The sequence below is a fragment of the Rattus rattus genome, chromosome 10 (genome assembly GCF_011064425.1).
Source record: "Rattus rattus isolate New Zealand chromosome 10, Rrattus_CSIRO_v1, whole genome shotgun sequence".
Lineage (NCBI taxonomy): Eukaryota > Metazoa > Chordata > Mammalia > Rodentia > Muridae > Rattus > Rattus rattus.
Genome location: NC_046163.1, coordinates 59,543,083 through 59,561,598, shown reverse-complemented (window position 1 = coordinate 59,561,598; position 18,516 = coordinate 59,543,083). Strand labels below are relative to the sequence as shown.

The following is an 18,516-nucleotide window of genomic DNA, read 5'->3' as shown; positions in this document are numbered from 1 at the left end:
TTTTGCAAAATTTTAAAGTAAACAATTTTCCCACTGAGCTACTGACATTAAATTCTCCCACAACATTCCCCTTCCGTCCGTCTGTCTGTCCATCCGTTCGTTTTTTTTGGTTTTGTTTTGGGTTTTTTGTTTTTGTTTTTGTTTTTTGTTTTGTTTTGTTTTGCTTATTTTGTGTACATGTACATGTTGAGGTTAGAGGACAGCTTGTGTGAGTTGGTTAGAGAACCAACCAGCCTGTGGGTTTCAGGGTTCAAACTTGGATTGGAAAGCAGGCTCATGTTCAAAAAGCCTTGTCCAGCAAAGCCCTCTCACTGGCTCCCCAAAATTAGTTTAGAGACAAAATATTCACAATACCCAGTTTCTCCATGGGCATGTTAAGTATAATTACACTTTCTAAAAAGTTTTTCCATTAACCCAAATTACGCATCCACACTAAGTAGCAAGAAGACAATGTGCTGTTCACCCTGTCTCTGATTAACTCTGTCACCTGAGCGGCCACATGGAGTCTTAACCTGTGCAGCAGGGAGCAGAGGGAGCCCTTGCTCCCTAAGTGTCCCTCATACAGGTGGCATGGAGGTGTGTTTGACAGAGCTCGTAGGAAAGCTGCCTGCCTGATTCACATCTCAGTTTGAGTGAAGGCCTTTACCACTTTTGCTCAGTCTTGTTCCCGAGAAAAGCCAGGTTGGAGATAGGCTCCCTTCGGGAGGTTCTTATCTCCCCAGAGTTGAGGATCTGAGCGTTTACACCACTGCCTGCACATAGTGAGAAACAGTGCTGGGGTTTCAGGCGTACATGGCCCTGCCTGGGTTTGTGCACTTGAACTCAGGTTCTTATGCAAGTGAATGCTATTTTCCATGAGCTCACCTTCTTAGTCCCTATGTCATCTTGATCTGTATTTTTAGTACTTAGAGTAAAGAGAGAAGCTGTGGAGTTAGCTCAGTGGGGAAGAGCAAGGTCTGCAGCTAGAAGCTGAGTTCAATGCTCCCATATTGCCTACCTCCCCTCAAGACTGCTTCCGAAGCTTTCCATGTCTTGGTTTCTTCATTTATGCAACTAGAATAATAGTGTCTGCCTCATGTGGGATAGTCATGGGCATTTAATGAAGCATATGCTGAGAACCTGAAGGATAACCACATATAATATATAACAATAGAAGGGAGTACTCTTAATTACAACCGTAGCATTAGGTGTCTCGGTGCTGTCATTACCTTTTAATACATTTTTCCCTTTTAGTGATTTTATGAAGTCACCAGATTGTATTAATAAATTGAAATCACTGTAAAATTTTTCTTGATTTGTGTAAAGAAGAACTTGATTGTGAAACTGCAATCAAGGAAAGGGGTTTGAGATTGTTTCCTACTCTGTTACAGGTATCTGATGTGTAGCCATGCAGAAGACCTGCGGGCAAAAGCTGAATGGGAAGGAAAGGGGGCAGCTTCCCGATCCAAACTGCTGGACAAGCTTCAGAGTAAGAGTCATTTCTGATGTTTAGTTCCTCTTGGGTCAGAAGTAGATACCGGAGATCAAATAGGGAGCTTGTACTTAGTCATATTACTGAGTGCTTGTGGAAGAAGAGGGACCCATTAAAGAGCCCTTTAAACCAAAGATTTTCACCAGATGTAACCTGGAGTCAGTGAGGAAATACTGTCTCGGCATTCTCCTTGTGGTTGTGTTGTTCAGCAACGCTCTCAAGGGCTCTCGAGTCAGGACAGAGTGAGCCACAGCTTCGCATCACAGCATTGCACTGTTTGGCTTTTTTCTTTAGAAGAGACCAGATTTCTTTTTCTATTTTACGTTTTGACTTTTTTGAGTCACGGTTTCCTCTCCATAGACCTGTCTGTCTTGGACTCCCCTTGTAGACCAGGCTGTCCTTGGACTTTGAGATCCACCTGCCTCTGCCTCCTGCGTGCAGGAGGGACTAAAGGTGTGTCCCATCATGCCTGGCTGGGTTCCATATTCCTGTTTGTTTCTATTTTGTTTTTCCCAGCTATGTTACAGCACTTTCAGGTTGAGTTGGGAATTTCATTTTTACCATATCTTTATATAAAATACCTCCTTTCTGTTCAAATCATGCTGTACTATCTTGTTGCAGTGAGAGCAGAAATCTCAGGAATCAGAAAATAGACACTCTATATATATGCCTTGGAGAAATGCATGAGGACTGGAATAAGTCGTATTGATGTTAAAACCCTGTTGTATGCATCCCCACAGCACCCCAGCGTTGGTCGCCACTGGAGGCGGCCAGAACTTGGCCATCAGTGCTTTGGGCTTATTTTTGGTTAGGAATCTTTTTAACCTGGTTGTCTGCTGATGCATAATCACCATCAAGTTTTCTGTTCCACTTGCCTTCACTTGCTTAGTATTTTTTTGTGTGTGGTGTTTCCCCTGAAACCACCTACAAGACGCAGCCAGTGCACTCCTTATGGCTGTGTCACTGTAGCTTTTGCTGAGTCCTGAAAACTTCACCTTACGCACGTCACCTCCCTAAGCTGGGTCATTGTAAAGGAAACAGTAATATTGAGGTGAGAGGAATGGCAGGAGTAAATGTCTTACATACATTTTACAGTTTATTATTGTTTTTATTTCTCTTTTTTAAAATATCTTTTATTAAAGCCTATTTACCACCATCAGTGATGCTTCCCCCACGGCGTTTACAGACTCTCCTGCGGCAGGCAGTGGAACTACAAAGGGATCGGTGCCTATATCACAATACCAAACTTGACAACAATCTAGATTCTGTGTCTCTACTCATAGATCATGTTTGTAGTAGGTAAGAGAACATTTCTTATATTTTCAAATACGCTGGCATTTTACAGATGGAATTATTAACTTTATTAGAATACGTTCTAGGGTGTCTTTGTATAACAGTTCATACCTGATTAACACTTAATGAAAACTTAGTAGAAAAGAAATCATAAGAAACTAGTTTCTATTGTGTAAGCCTGTGTTTATAACACAGTTTGGAGCGGAAGCCCAGAAGCCAGGCTTTTGTGTTCTTGTCTGTAGATTTGATCACCTGCGTTCAACAGTTTGACTGTGCAGCAGATTAATTCTCTGCATCATGGAATTTTCCTTAATGAAAATTCTGTTTTTGTAAAGGAAGGGCTCCAAGAGTAACGGTTAGACTAACGGGCACTTAGCTCTGTGTTCATGCTTACTAAGTCAGGCACCTAACTGAACTTGGAAGGACTCAAGTTTGTCTTTTGGCATTGTATTTTTCTAGTAAAAATGTCTTTTCCGTTTTAATGATGCTCTCCAAAATTGAATTAGAACTTTACATTTTAAATACCAAGATAGAAATTATAAAAACCCTTTCAAACTCTAGAAAAGTAGGCAGCTGACATTTTTTCTGCTGACTTCATTGAAGAATTAATGAAATAATGAATTTCAGTAATGAAAGACAGAAGTGTGTGTGTGAGTCCAAAGGGACTTCCGGTAACCGTAGATGCCGCGTGCGCACGCACACATTTAGATATTGTTTACAGTAACGTTGAGGTGTACTTTTTAAATTAGGTATTTTACTTTGGTTTTTGTATTTCTTTAGTGCTGGGAAATAACATAAGTCCCTTCAGTGCTAGCCAAAGGCTCCAACCGAGCTACATCCCCAGCCTGTAACCTGCCTGTGTGTTCAGTGTGTACAGTCACTCACCACACTCAGAAGAAAAGAAATGGTGCTTGTCACGAAGTGCTGGGCCGTGGTTTGTGTGAGGTACAGCTCTGCTAGGAAGTGATCAGTGCTCATTCTTGGCCCCTCCACTCCTCAACACTGTTACTCGTTTGGGAGATTTTTAAATAATGTTTTTGTTTAGATTTGGGGCAAAGGGAGATAATGGATCAAAATGCTCTGTAGTCAGTCCCTTGTTTAATAGCTCCTTTAGGTGGTTGGAAACTGACAAAATTAAGACACTTGTAGACCAAAGTCTCTGTGACTCATAAGTTAACTTCTGCTGAGAATACTGGAAGGTGAAGCCAGCCCTGCTGGTGCAGGGGTATTAGAGAGCGGAAGCCTTTCCTTCCTAGGTGGGTACGTTTCCCTTAGACTCCTTTACTCCTCATAGCATTGTCTGTGGAACCAGTAAACAAACACCTGTCCGTCTGTTCTGTCCTTCACCGTGCGGAGGGCTGCTCCTCAGTCTGTGTATAAAGCACTCAAATTTTACTAGGACTGAAAAGTTCTTATTTTTCTAGAGTAATTTTTCCTCCGGTCTTCTTTATGATTTTAAAAACCAAAACATGCACACTCATGGTGCACAGACATACTTGCAGGCAAAGCACCCATACATAATAAATTAAAAAAATAAGAAAAATTTTTTAAAAAATTGTGCCTCCTGTTCACCTACCTTCAAAGGAAACTCCTGCCATCATCCCTGCCGTGCAGTCCTTTTGTCCGTGTTGTCGCTCTTCTTCATCAGGTCTCTGTGGTGTTAGTGCCTGCACGGGTGCTGGTGAGGCCAGTCTGTTCGTCAGCAGCTGCTTTGCAATTTGTTTTGTGTTCTCTATAGTATTTGAGCGCTCTTCTGTGAAATGAGTATTCCCAGTTGCAGACGGATTATCTGACCCTCCGGGGCTCCTGTCCCTTAGTGTCTCCCCCCCCCAACCCCCCCCCCTTGTCCAGGATCCCTTCTTTGCTCACCCTCCTTCAGGCTCTACTCCTGTGCATCGACAATCGGAAACAGCAGAGCTGCAGTTTGTCTCTCAAGCCTCAGACCTGAGTGCAGTTTGGATATTAGTTAAACATGGCCGATCCAAACAGATTTCTCTGCCTCTTACCCAGACCTGCTAAGGCTGTATTTTACACTTGAATTCTTTTTTATTCTTTTTTTGTTTTTTCACATGATGATATATATGCTTGAGTGAATGTGTTTTTACATGTGTGGGCACTCGTGTGTGGGTACTCATGTACATGTGGGTGCATCTGTGTGGAGGCCCAAGGTTGGTGTTGGAAATCTTCCTCAGTTGTTGTTCCACTTTATTCTTTTGAGACAGGGTCTCTCGCTGAACCTGGAGCTCACCACTCCCAGCAAGTCTCTAGCCAGCTTGCTCCAGGGACCCCTGCCTCCACCTTCAGAGGCTGGAGTTGCAGGCTGGTCACCATGTCCACCTGGCATTTCCATGGGGTTCAGGCATCTGAACTCCCATCCTCTTGCTTGCATGTAAGAACTTCAGCTGCCAAGCCTTCTTCCCATCCCTGCACTTTCTATCTCAGGGAGAATCTACCTACCCAGTTTACCAAGCCGGAAAACCAGGAGCCATCCCCAGCTGTTCATTCTAGAGGTAGATTTTAAGGACACTAAGAGATTAACACCAGGCATTAACTCAGTAAGTTGTACACTTCGTTGCCAAACTGGAAAATAAAGCCTCAGTTTAATTCCTTAAGTTTAGCTGGAGGTCTTCAAAAGAAAAGTTGATAATTTTTAGCCATCTGGTTTATTTTCTTCTAGAAAGTAGATTTTAGCATTGGAGCGAGAGATTCTCTGAAATTACATGTAAACATTGAAAGCGACCCATTCTTTCCTCTCTGGAGAATTGATTACGAATAGCTGAGTCATGACATTGGAAAAGCCATGTAAGCACTGGAGAGGCCTAATCAGTTAAGGTGCTCGTGTTTTTGGTTAAATTTGACTAGTAAGGAATAGAGTTTTAAAAAGGGGAAATGCCTTTCTGAGCTTTTTTTTTTAATACCAGTAATTAATGGAAGTATTTTTTTGTAGGCTGTTTGATAAATGTTAATTTTTTAGTACAGGTTTATTACAAATATTTGTAGACCTAATTTAAAGATTGATGTTGGTCAAAGTGCTATACTTAACTGTGTTTTCTTTCACATGGTACTGATTTTAAATACCATCTCTAATTTTAAATTTATTGGGAAGCTATCAGTTTTGTATGTGAAAAAGGCCATTAAATCTGCATGTTACTGTAGTCTTTATTTTTAAAAAATATTTTGTGTGTATGAATGGCCTGCCTCTGTGCACTGTGTGCACGCCTGGGGCCCACAGAGCCCAGATGGGCGTTCTAGGTGTCCTGCAACTAGAGTTGGAGACAGTTATGAACTTCCTTGTGGGGACTGAGAACTGAACTCGGGTCTCCTTACAAGAGCAGCATGTGCTCTTAACCACTGAGCAATCTCTCCAGCCCTGCCATAGTCTTAATAAAGATTAAATGGTAATATTAAAATAACTGACAGTTGTCAAAGATGAAGTGGTTTATGGCCCTAAGTTTGAGTCAGTCCTTCCTTAACATGTAATTTGCTAATGTGAGTGAATCTTTTTTACTGTGATCAACTTTAGGCATTTAAACTTATTTTTATTGAAATTCAGTCTTTGAAAAATACTTAAAGTTGACATTTGGAAAATTAGTGCAGTTAATCATAGATTCAAATTTTAGTTCAGCTATTAACAGTTTTGTCAAAATCTGCTAAGATACTTGGCTTTTTTGAGCCTTGTAAAAACAGGGTTGGTAACACTTCTCTTGTCGATTAGTTTAAGAACACTGGTTCTCCAGGGCTCAGCACTCGGCAGCCCGGCAGTTAAGAGTGCTTGTTCTTGAGGACGGCTCAGGTTTGCTTTCCAGTACCTACATGCTTAGCAGCTGTCTGTAACTCCAGTTCCAGGGCATTCAGTGCCCTCCTCTAGCTTCTGTGGACACACTACATACAAGGGGCGTACAAGCAAATGCAGACAAAACACCGTGTACATGAGACAAAAATAAAACTTAATACCCTTGCTTAATAAAATACAAATGTGTGTTTTGTTTCAGAGAAAAATAATAATCAGTAATAAAAATATTATTGATGCAATTTTTAGTTAAGTTCTCTAGAAGTTTAAAGTTACCAAGTGTTACCTCCTAAAGCTAATTGCAGCCTATCAGGCTGACAGTTGACAGTGCGCTCCTTCTCTCTGTGTGTACCAATACACTTAACTTTCCTTTTGAGATGGTCTTGCTGTGTTGCCCATGCTGGTCTCAAACTGTTGGGCTCAGTTGGTCTTCCTGCCAGAACTTTACAGGTGCTGGGATCCCCGGCTCATGCCAGTATGTTAGCTCCTGTTATTCACTGGTAGGAAAAATAGAGAAGACTGTTGAAGTCTTTGGTGATAAACTTAAAAGTATGAACTTCAGCAAAAATCATACCTGCTTGTCCATTATTAATCCAGTACTTGAAGACTGAGGCCAGAAAATGAAGAGTTTCAGATGAGACTGAGCTACAGTAGTAAGAACCACTCTCAAAGTGGAGTTGAGGTCTGGAGAAACGGCCAGTGGTTAAAAGAGCACTTGCTGTTCCTGCAGAGAACATGAGTTTGGTTCCCAGTGCTCACACGTAGCTCCAAGGAACCTGATCCCCTTCCCAGGCTTCCACATGGTACATGAGTCATGCATATGATGCACACACACACATGCAGGTGAAACAGTCAACATGTTCCCTGCGAGTTCTGGGAATTGAACCAGGCAGTCAGGCTTGACAGCAAGCACTTTGCTACCCATTGAGCCATCTTGCCAGCCACTCATTAGTTTTTAATGAGTGTGCATGCATGTCAGTGCCTATATGGAGGCAGCAGGCAGTGTTAGGAGCTGGCTTGGGATTTGGGGGTGTCGGCTGACTAGCAGCAGACACTTTACCATCTCACTGCTCCCTCTGTTTTCTTTGTCATACCAAGTCTTTTAACCATAGCTTACCTATCGATTCATGTACTTAAACACGCTTCCTTATTCCACGTAAAACAACTATCATTCATCTACAAAGTGGGGAAACATAATCCTGAGTAATAATTACTTACATGAATTGTCTTAATCAGACCAAGTAGTCTTCAGAAGGGAGCAAAAAAGTAAACTTTAGGTTGAAGTTGGTTTTATATTAACAGATTTTCATTAGAGTTGGCTTGGAAAAAAAGTGCCTGTTATTATAGTGTTTTATTTTTTAACCATACCAAAGTAAATTTGATTCTTTAAATGCACTCATATTTATATTGAGGTTTATGATGTGATCTCCAAAAGTTCTCTCAGTTGTTAAATGTCCTTCTCATTATTGCTGAATATGCTTTGAAAGAGTAATTCTGTGTGGCTTTGTTTGTTCTAGGAGGCAGTTTCCCTGTTACACTCAGCAGATACTGACAGAGCATTGTAATGAAGTGTGGTTCTGTAAATTCTCCAATGATGGCACTAAACTCGCAACAGGCTCAAAGGACACCACAGTGATCGTATGGCAAGTTGATGCGGTATGTACTCCTGTGTGAGGGTGCCTGCGTGTGCGTGTGTCTGTGCGCACGAGGGCGTGCCTCGCTCACGTAGGCCTGAAGAGTGCATGTGATCCAAGTTCTATATGGCTAGGAGCCACCATGGACATTCCAGCAGTTGAAAGCCCAGTTCTCTGCCAGAGTAGCAGTGCGGAGCCATCTCTCCAGCCCTAAAATGGGTATTTTTGGATCTTAACTCACTGGTTACCTTTTTGTCCCTATTTTGTAGTGTAGCCCTGGCTGCCCTGGCTCTCGCTCTGTAGATCAGACTGGCTTCAAACTCAGAGATGCGCCTGCCTCTGCCTCCTGAGTGCTGGGATTAAGAATGAGAGCAGTAGGGGTTGGGGATTTAGCTCAGTGGTACAGCGCTTGCCTAGGAAGCGCAAGGCCCTGGGTTCGGTCCCCAGCTCTGAAAAAAAGAACCAAAAAAAAAAAAAAAGAATGAGAGCAGCACTGCCCGGCTGCTTACCTAATTTAATATACGTATGTATAAGTAGTCTTCTGCTGGTCCATTTTTTGGGTCTTTTTTTTGTTGTTGTTTTGTTTTGTTTTGTTTTGTTTTTTTGAGACCAGTTCTTACTCAGTTTTCCAGGCTTTTATAGAACTGAAGACTCCCCGTCCCAGCCTTCCTTCCTGAATGCCGGGCAGATAGAGATGTGCCTATGTCCATCACTTTTCCTAGAGTTTTTTCCTGCTTGTGTTTTTCTTTTATGTTTATGATTAGTATTATTCCAGTTGTACGGTATTGTACTAAGTACTAAAGATTGTGCCAAGTTGGTGTGCGTTATTAAACTGTCGGAGCAACTCGGAGGTGCTGAAGCACAGTCTCTTGAATGGCAGTGAGGAGACTGGGGTGAGGTGTTGCGTGCTGATACAGTGGGATCCCATGGGCAGTCTTCCCTAGGTTTCCCCAGTGATGGCGTTTGAAAATTACTGCATATAGGTTTTAAGTGCTAACTTTTCTCTACTCAGCAATTGTCTTTATTACCAGATGGCCCACAGATATAAATAAATGAGTTCATTTCTTTTAACCAGTTGAACATACATACATACATACATACATACATACATACATACATACATACACACACACATACATACACACATACACACACACACACGTAGACAGCCTGTCTGTTAGTCAAAACAGAATGAACTATACCTGTTCAGCTGTTCACCTAAGATCTGAGTAAATAAAACTTAGCTTAGAGCTAAAATCGGCTTCTGACTCTTGATAAATAGACTGGCCTGAAATTTATTTTAACAACAGCAGTTTTAGGAGCTAACGGGACAGATCAGTAGTAAAGGAAATCTTGGAGACCTGGTATTGTTCCCTGGGACCTACAGAAAGATGGAAAGAACTGGCTTCACAAAGTTACCCTGACATGTAGGCCATGGCGCTTGGTCCCCACACACGTATCTGAACATACAACACACACACAAATACTCACAGGCACCCTAGAAGGAAACATACACATTTGAGATAGGCGCTCGGACACTCACTTCTGACATGCTGTTGAAGGGAGCCAAGCACTCTTCACTGAAGGAGTTCTTACCTGTTTGTACTGCGATTCCTACTTAACAGTCTGACAGTTGTCCGCTGTCTTAAAGAGGTGCTGTTTTAAATATACAAGCCAAAACACATAGCCTATCTATCTCTCCCTACATAGGCGACACACACACACACACACACACACACACACACACACACACACACACACACACACACACACACACACACACACACACACACAGAATAAATGACACACTAATTACTTAGGAAACCTAATTATATTGAAATGTGGGCTCTCAACCCACAGAAGTACAAAATATGCTCCTTTATTAGCACTAAATTTTAGTAGCCGATAATGACTACCAGCATTGTGAATTAGTAACGTTTGTAAGGTATCTGCTGCAATCATAATATGAAATGAGAGTGTTTGAAATTTCTCTGTTACGGGACAATACTGCATTTATACCTTGTTACCTAATATACTTGCTAATACTTCTCTGTAATGCAATGTACTCTCAGTTTAAATGCATTAGTGGTAAGCTCAGTCACAAATAATTCACCGGCATCCCTAAGGAAGGGAAACAGTAAGCCTGCCCTCTTAGAGCCATTTAACCAACAATGTGCCCAGGTTTGAACCCTCACCTTCTTCCTCCTCTTGATGCCTTTCCCGTTCCCTGTCTCTCTGTGGTACAAATCTGAATCTGCCTGTCTGTGTATTTATGTCTGTCCCCAACAAAGGGCTTATTTTTTTAAATGACTGATGGAAAAGCATCACGTGGGGAAGGAATAGGAGACACTTTTACAGAAATCTTTTTAAGAATTATGTATTTATTTTATGTATATGAGTACACTGTACACTGTTGCTGTCCTCAGACACACCAGAAGAGGGCATCAGATCCCATTACAGATGGTTGTGAGCCACCATGTGGTTGCTGGGAATTGAACTCATGACCTCTGGAAGAATGGTCAGTGCTCTTAACCACTGAGCCATCTCTCCAGCCCTATAGAAGTCTTTTAACAGACTTTTATACAAGGAATGAAGTCACTGACGCCAACTGACCCAGACAGCAAACAAATGCACCAAGTAATTTCCGTATGTTTTACCCGATGTTTCTGGTAGATATTCATGAAGCCACTGTCATCCTACATCAGCAACTGATGATCATAGCAGGCACACATGCACACGCTACTGTGGGTCCAGGCGTGGAAGCACACATAACTTAAAGTTCCGGCTGTATGTTCAAGCTTAGGCTGTGAAAGTTGATCACCTGGGAAACAAAGGGCAAGGCCAGTGAGGTTGTAGCTTACATAGATCTCTTTTTTTGTTGGTTTAGTTTTTGAGACAGAGTCTCTCTTTCTGTGTAGTCCTGGCTGGCCTCAGACTCAGAGGTCTACCTGCCTCTGCCTCAGGAGTGAGGGGGAATTAAAGACTTGCGCTACCACACCTGGCTACATTGTTCTCTTAAAGATAAGGTCAACCAGTGGACTGAGTACCTTTAGGAACAGCCTAGGCTCACTTGGGAGAAGAGTTTTTAGAAGACCAGGAGATGAACCTAAAGAAGCAAATCTTTTGAATCTTTTGCTGAGGAGTTTAGATTTGTATGCCAGTGTTTCACAGAATGTTTTTCTTGTAATACTGACTATGCAGAATGTACTAGGTATCAGTTGTAAGGCCATATTAATTTAGGAATGCAGAATTAATACTTAGATTCCAATCTGAAATGTGAGGATAATTTTTAGATGGTTACACTATATTGAAGGTTCCCTGAGGCTGGTTAACTCTTGGTGTGATGGCACTTTTCAAATACTGTTTAGAAAAGTTGACTATGCTCTTGGAAAAACCCAACAGTGGGTGTTTTGCCTGCGTGTGTGTGTACAACTGGTTTTCTGAGGCCAGAGAAGGGTCGGACCCCGTGGAGCTGGAGTCAGATGTCTGTAAGCTGCCGCCAGGTGCTGGGAGTCAGATGGGGCCCGGGAGAGAGCAGCACCTGTACCGGTCATAGTTATTTTCTATTGAGTTATTTAAGGCAATTGGTCTCTTTTCTTTGTCTCCCTCTTTTGTCTTTCTCTTCCCTTCCTTCCCTACCAGCCTCTCTTCGTTCCTCCTGTGGTCTTTTGAGATAGGATGTTATGTGTAGCCTAGCCTAGGCGGGAACTTAGGATCTTCCTATGTCTAACCTTCCAAGTACTGAGATAACATGCCTGCATAAAACAGTTGGTTTTCTAGATAAATATTTGTAAAGAAATTTATTGTCAACTTAGAAGCAAATCTTTGTATACATCTAGAGTACTGTTTTGTCCAGATTTTGCGTTTGGCAATGTTGAGCTAGTCAAAAAATATTTAAAATTATGTAAGCCAATAATGACCTGCCCTTGATCTGATTTTAAACTGTTGTATTATTACATATTTTGATTTCTGAAGATCATGGATTGGACTATACTGTCATGTAAGATAAGCTTAGGACCTATAAATAAACAGTCCACTTCCCAGTTACAGTTCTGGAGCCAGGAGATTTCAGTTTATTACACTATTTTCAGACCTGTTTTTAGTTTCTTAGAGGTCATCACTAATAGATCCTCCCTACTCCAGGCTTAAATTTCGTTCAAGGGGCTGGAGACATGGCTCAGTGATCAAGCATTTCCTGTTCTTCCAGAGGACCCCAGTTTAGTTCCTAACATCAATATCAGGCCATTCGGACCACTCAGAACTTCGTGTAACTTTCAGTCCTAGGCCACAGGTAACCTCTTCTGGCCTCTGCACCCCACTTCCCACCCTACCAAGTACACAAATAGACATAGTTTATTTTTGAGTTGGGCTCAGTAAATCTCTAGTCCATATTACTGGGTCACATTTCCTCTATTTTTTTTTTTTTTTTCCGGAGCTGAGGACCGAACCCAGGGCCTTGTGCTTGCTAGGCAAGCGCTCTACCACTGAGCCAAATCCCCAGCCCCTCTTTATTTTCTTTTTACCTTCCTTAAACCAGAAATTTGGAGTTTGTTTTCTACCCCACCCTGAGTGCTGGGGATTGGACCTCAGGCATCGTACGTACTGCTAGAATCTTTTGCCTTGTCCCTCTTGTGCTCTCTTCCAGTCTGTGGTTCTGACAGGTCGGGCCTTTTGTTATGCTCTGTGTGCACATGCTCACTCTTGTATGCGCGCATGTTTGAGACTGCTGGGTTAGCTTGTTTGGGTCTTTTCCTTCTGCTTCATCCTCAGCATCGGTGCTCCCACCCACTCCCTAGCCCTTAATGTCTTAAGTCCTTGTCCCTAGATTGGCTTTTTTTTTTTTTAATTTATTTATTATATATGAGTACACTGTCACTGTCTTCAGACACACCAGAAGAGGGCATCAGAACCCATTACATCATGTGGTTGCTGGGAATTGAACTCAGGACCTCTGTAAGAGCAGTCAGTGTTCTTGACCACTGAGCCGTCTCTCCAGCCCTAGACTGGCATTTTTTAGTGGTTTAACCCACCATGTCAAATCCAGCTGTTACCGTGAGGTGAACATGCCAACTTTGCAGGCCATGCCACTTACCCACTTGCTCTGTGTGTAGCTCAGCGTGCACAGCATAGGCCCGAAGGAGGCAGCCTTTGCACATTCTCTTCACTGGCAAAGACAGATTTCTTTTATTATTCACTTTATATTCCATTCATTGTCCCCTTCCCAGTCACTGTTTCCCATAATTCCCCCAGCTTCCCTTCCCTTCTCCAAGTGGGTTGGGGCCCCCTGATATCTCTTCATCCTGGCACTTCAAGTCTCTGCCGGTGAGGCACTTCCTCTCCCACTGAGGCCAGACAAGGCAGCCCAGCTAGAAGAACATGTCCCACAGACAGGTAACAGCTTTGGGGATAGCCCCCACTCCAGTTGTTCAGGACCTCCATGAAGACCAAGCTGCACATCTGCTACATGTATGCAGGAAGGCATAGGTCCAGCCCATGTATGTTCTTTGGCTGGTGGTTCAGGCTGTGTGAGTCCCCAAGGGTCCAGGTTTGTTGGTCTTCCTGTGGAGTTCCTACCCCCCTCAGGGGCCACAATCCTCCTTCCTGTTCTTCCATAAGAGTCTCCAAGCTCCATCCTCTGTTTGACTGTGGGTACCTGTATCTGAGTCAGCTGCTAGGGGGAGCCTCTCAGAGGACCACATGCTCCTGTCTGTAAGCATAACAGAGTGTCCTTAGTAGTGTTAGGGATTGGTGTTGCCCATGGGATGGGTCTCAGTTGGACCGGGTATCGGAAGGTCATTCCCTCAGTCTCTCCTCCATGCCCTGCCCTGCATTCCCTCTGGCCAAGGTAAATTTGGGGTTGAACGTGTTTTGGGTGGGTTGGTGTCTGTCACTCTACCAGGGTTCCTGCCTGACTACAGCAGGTGGCCATTTCGGGTTCCGTGTCCCCAGTGTAGTGAGTCACTTCTAAGGTCATCCCCATTGATTCTGAGGTGCCTTCCTTATCCAGGCAGGCAGATTGCTTAATCTTCCTAAAACTTCATCTGAGCCCTGGAGTATGTCGTTATTAGCAGGATAATGTCGAGATTACACTGTTAGTGGTAAAAGACATGCCCACAGAAAAGTCCTACACAGTTTTAGCTATTTCACTCTTAATATTAAAAATTGTAGACACCAAACAGACAAACTGTGTGTGTAAAGTGGAGTATCACTCACTAAAATCAGATACGGTGCGAATGAACCACAGACACGGAAGTGAAAGGAGCCAACTAGTAGAGACCCAGAATAGACAGATCAGTAAAAACAAAGCAATGGTTCTGGAAACTGCAGGAGAGAAATGATCACTACCAGATACAGGATTTCTTTTGGGGGGGATGGTAAGAATGTTATTAGATAGTGATAGTTGAAACTGTTGAAATTTATTACCCTCAGAGGATGTATTTTATGCATTTAATGTGTCGGTTAAGTTTTCCAAATCGTTAAGAAGAGCTGACTTAGTATACACATCTACTTCCAGTCTTAAGTTTTCTCAGGGCAAATACATATTTGTATGTACACAACCTCTTGTTTATAGTCGGTGATTAATCTGTCGGTGTGAGTGAATGTCTGTGAAGCAAGCGGCCGAGCTTACGCGGGATTGGTGTAGAAACACAAAGAATAAATGAGAACATCAATGTACTTAAGTTCTTGTGCCTGAAAATGGTAGCTTTTAGGGTAGGAGTTTAACCCAGTTGTTTTATTTTATTTTTTAGGATACACACCTGTTAAAACTGCTTAAAACGTTAGAAGGACATGCGTATGGTGTCTCTTACATAGCATGGAGTCCAGATGACAGCTACCTTGTTGCTTGTGGTCCAGACGACTGCTCTGAGCTTTGGCTTTGGAATGTACAAGTGAGCAAGTTCTATCCTTAGTTCATGTCCAACATACTCTCAATACATATGTTTATTAAAACTTTTATCCTTATCCCGCACTCAGGAGGCAGAGACGGGTAGATCTCGGAGTTTGAGGCCAGCCTGGTCTACAGAAGGAGTTCCAAGTCAGCCAGGGCTACACTAAGACTCTGTCTCTAAGGGGAAAAAAACAAAACAAACAAACACTATTCTTAGTTTATACAACAAAACTGTTTAACCCAAACTACTCTAACTCATCTCCTGTAAGTTGTGGTGCTTCAAGAGTGGAGAGCCCAGGTGTCTGGATTTATAAATCTAAATCTATTTAAACTACTGTAACTCGTCTCCTGTAAGTTGTGGTGCTTCAAGTATAAATTTAAATCTATTTAAGGCATCAAAGCTTAGATGCCCAGTAAGCATTTCCAACATGTGTGCTTTGCTCAGTGGAACTTATACTATTGAATCAGAAAAGATTTTTATGTTTTCATCATTGTGTATAAAACGTAACCTTTCAAATGTTAAATATAATTTCATATTTTGGGTTTTTTTTTTTTTAATTATTTTATATATATGAGTACACTGTTGCTGTCTTCAGACACACCAGGAGAGGGCACCAGATTCCATTACAGATGGGTATGACCCATCATGTGGTTGCTGGGAATTGAACTCAGGACCTTTGCAAGAGTAATCAGTGCACTTAACCCCTGAGCCATCTCTCCAGCCCGTAATTTCATATGTTGATGGCAAGCACAGCATCTCTTAACCTACATTTAGTAGTCTGAGCTTGTTTAGTACCACTAAAGAATGTTCTAAGAACATACTTTTATATTACTTTTTCTAATTTAAAATATAATTTATGATATTATTTTAGAAAAACTTGGCATTAGATTGATTCCATTTTACATGTTTTTTAAATCCCGTATTCAAAATTTAAACTCGAGTAAAAAAATGATAATCTATGGTTTGAGTGTAAAAGTCAAACTCGATGGGATGGGCCTTTGAATCCAGTAACTTTAATACAAGACTGAAATAATACTGCAGGCAGGCTGTGGTGCTATGCACCTTGACTCCAGCACTTGGAAGGTGGAGGTAGGGGCAGCCAAGTTCAAGGCACCCTGGTCTACATAGCAAGCTCCAGGACAGAATAAGGATACCTCACAGAGTTGAGTCAAGAAGCATGGGAGGCCTGGGCAAGAGAGTGGACACTGAACAGAGGTGCAGTCCTGATGCTGTCTGAGGAGGGCTTCCCTACTGCTTCATCAGGTCCTCGTGGCAGGAAGTCACCATGTGGTGGCAAAAACCAAACCTGGTTCTCTGGAAGAGCAACAAATGCTTTTAATAATGGCTAAGCCATCTCTAGCACCTGTTACTTTCTAACACCTAACCATATCTCATTTTGTTCCAGAAATGTCTTTTGTGCTATTTGTATTAAGTTAGCAATTAACCATTGTTAAGTTTGGGTTTAGGGAGATGGCAAAACAATGACTAAAAATTGGAATAAAACAGAGAATCTGATCTAAATGACCTTTTTTCCCCCATTAAAGCTTTTTTGCCCTCCTAAGTAGGCATGTATAGTATTACTGAGGATACAGTGACTGGCACTTGTGTGGTCAGGGTTTAGTATCTGGGTCAAGGTTATTATGATATATATATATATATGTTCCTAGGTAGTCTTAAGTTAGGGCTTTTCCTAGACGGATAGTCCTTAAGAAGTCTGAAGGTGCTGGTACTGGTCATGGTGATGGCAGCACATGCCTTTACTCCCTATGGAGTAAAGCACTGTGGAGGCAGAAGCAGTCAGATTTCTTGAGTTCTAGGCCAGCCAGGACTATACAGAGAAACCCCGTCTTGAAAATCCACATAAATAAAGACTTAATACCAAAACAACAAGAAAAGCCCACAGACTGCTTGTATTTACCATAGTTTCTAATGGAATGACTTCATGTCTGTGCAGAGTAGAAGGAAAACTTCTGCCCCAGAGCTTACTGTTCTTTTTATTGACAATTATTTACTATATATAAGTATACTGTAGTACACTGCAGCTGTCCTCAGACACCAGCAGAGGGCATCAGATCCCATTACAGATGGCTGTGAGCCACCATGTGGTTGCTGGGAATTGAACTCAGGACCTCTGGAAGAGCAGTCAGTGCTTTTAGCCACTGAGCTGTCTCTCCAGCCCCAAGCTGTTTTTATGTATTTGTTAAAAGTAAACACTCAAGGGGCTGGAGAGGTGGCTCAGTGGCTAAGAGCACTGACTGCTCTTCCAGAGGTCCTGAGTTCAATTCCCAGCAACCACATGGTGACTCACAACCATCTGTAATGGGGCCTGATGCCCTCTTCTGGTGTGTCTGAAGTCAGTGACAGTGCACTCATATAGAATAAATAACTTTTTTTTTTTAAAGAATTGCTAGTTGCATTAATACAGTTTTAGGATAAAATTCATAAAGAATTTTGGAGTTAGATGGAAGATCAGAAGGGTTTAGGGTATAACTTCGGGATTTTCATTGTCTTGATTGTGAAAAATTGTTAGTTTATGAATATAATTCTTTTAAGATAAAAATTGTATTAGAATTTATTAAAGGTTATCTCATATCTGAACTTGTTAGTTTTTGTTAAGTGCTATAGTCTTGTTTCTGGTGAGGCCACAAAATGTGTTTTTCTGACCAGGAAAATCTTCTCTCCTTTCTCCTCTTCCTTCACAGTCTTTTACTCTCTAACCCCCTAGAGATAAATCTCAAACATCTTATCCACAGTTCTATTTCCTTATAGACGGGAGAATTAAGAACGAAAATGAGCCAATCTCATGAAGACAGCCTGACCAGTGTAGCCTGGAACCCAGATGGAAAACGCTTTGTGACGGGAGGTCAGCGCGGCCAGTTCTACCAGTGCGTAAGTACCGAGTGCCTCCTCGCCACTGTCTGACTACTTAAACGGAAATCGTTTTTTATTTTTTAAATGATCCTTTAAATTTCTACTTACTGGGAATGGTGGCACATGCTTTAAATCACAGCACTTGAAAGGTGGGGCTAGACAGATCTCCCTGAGTTACAGGCCAGCCAAGGCTATGTATACAGTGAGAGCCTTCTCAAAAAAGGAAAACATAAAATAAAAGCAGATTCACTTGACACGCTGCATGAAAACCTGGTTCACCTTGCTCCTAAGTGAGTATTTGATAGAATATTCGTTACTGTCCTTTTTTCCTATTTTTAAAACTCTTTCAGGTATTCATGAAAAATGTAGAATTAGCTATACTCCAGTATTTGGGAGGCAGAGGGTGGTGCATCATTGAGGTCTAGTTCAGCCAGGACTACCAAAACAAAGGTCTCAAAAACAAAGGTACTAATTTATAGGACTGGAAATCTCAGCAATTTCTTTTGAGTGGGTTTAGACCTTTGTAAGTAAAACATTACTAGCTGGGCATGGTGGCCATGCCTATAA

General features: G+C 42.0%; 1 protein-coding gene across 4 annotated transcripts in view; it reads left to right on the top strand.

Moving 5' to 3' along the window:
- The window catches only part of Wdr26 (WD repeat domain 26), a 41,935-nt gene that overhangs the window by 10,276 nt on the left and 13,143 nt on the right, over nucleotides 1–18,516 (top strand). For all 4 annotated transcript variants that reach the window (XM_032915710.1, XM_032915709.1, XM_032915708.1 and 1 more), the window contains exons 5-9: nucleotides 1,371–1,468; nucleotides 2,614–2,770; nucleotides 8,072–8,210; nucleotides 14,938–15,078; nucleotides 17,848–17,967. In XM_032915710.1, coding sequence (XP_032771601.1) covers nucleotides 1,371–1,468; nucleotides 2,614–2,770; nucleotides 8,072–8,210; nucleotides 14,938–15,078; nucleotides 17,848–17,967 — 655 coding nt within the window. The remainder of the gene's footprint in view (nucleotides 1–1,370; nucleotides 1,469–2,613; nucleotides 2,771–8,071; nucleotides 8,211–14,937; nucleotides 15,079–17,847; nucleotides 17,968–18,516) is intronic.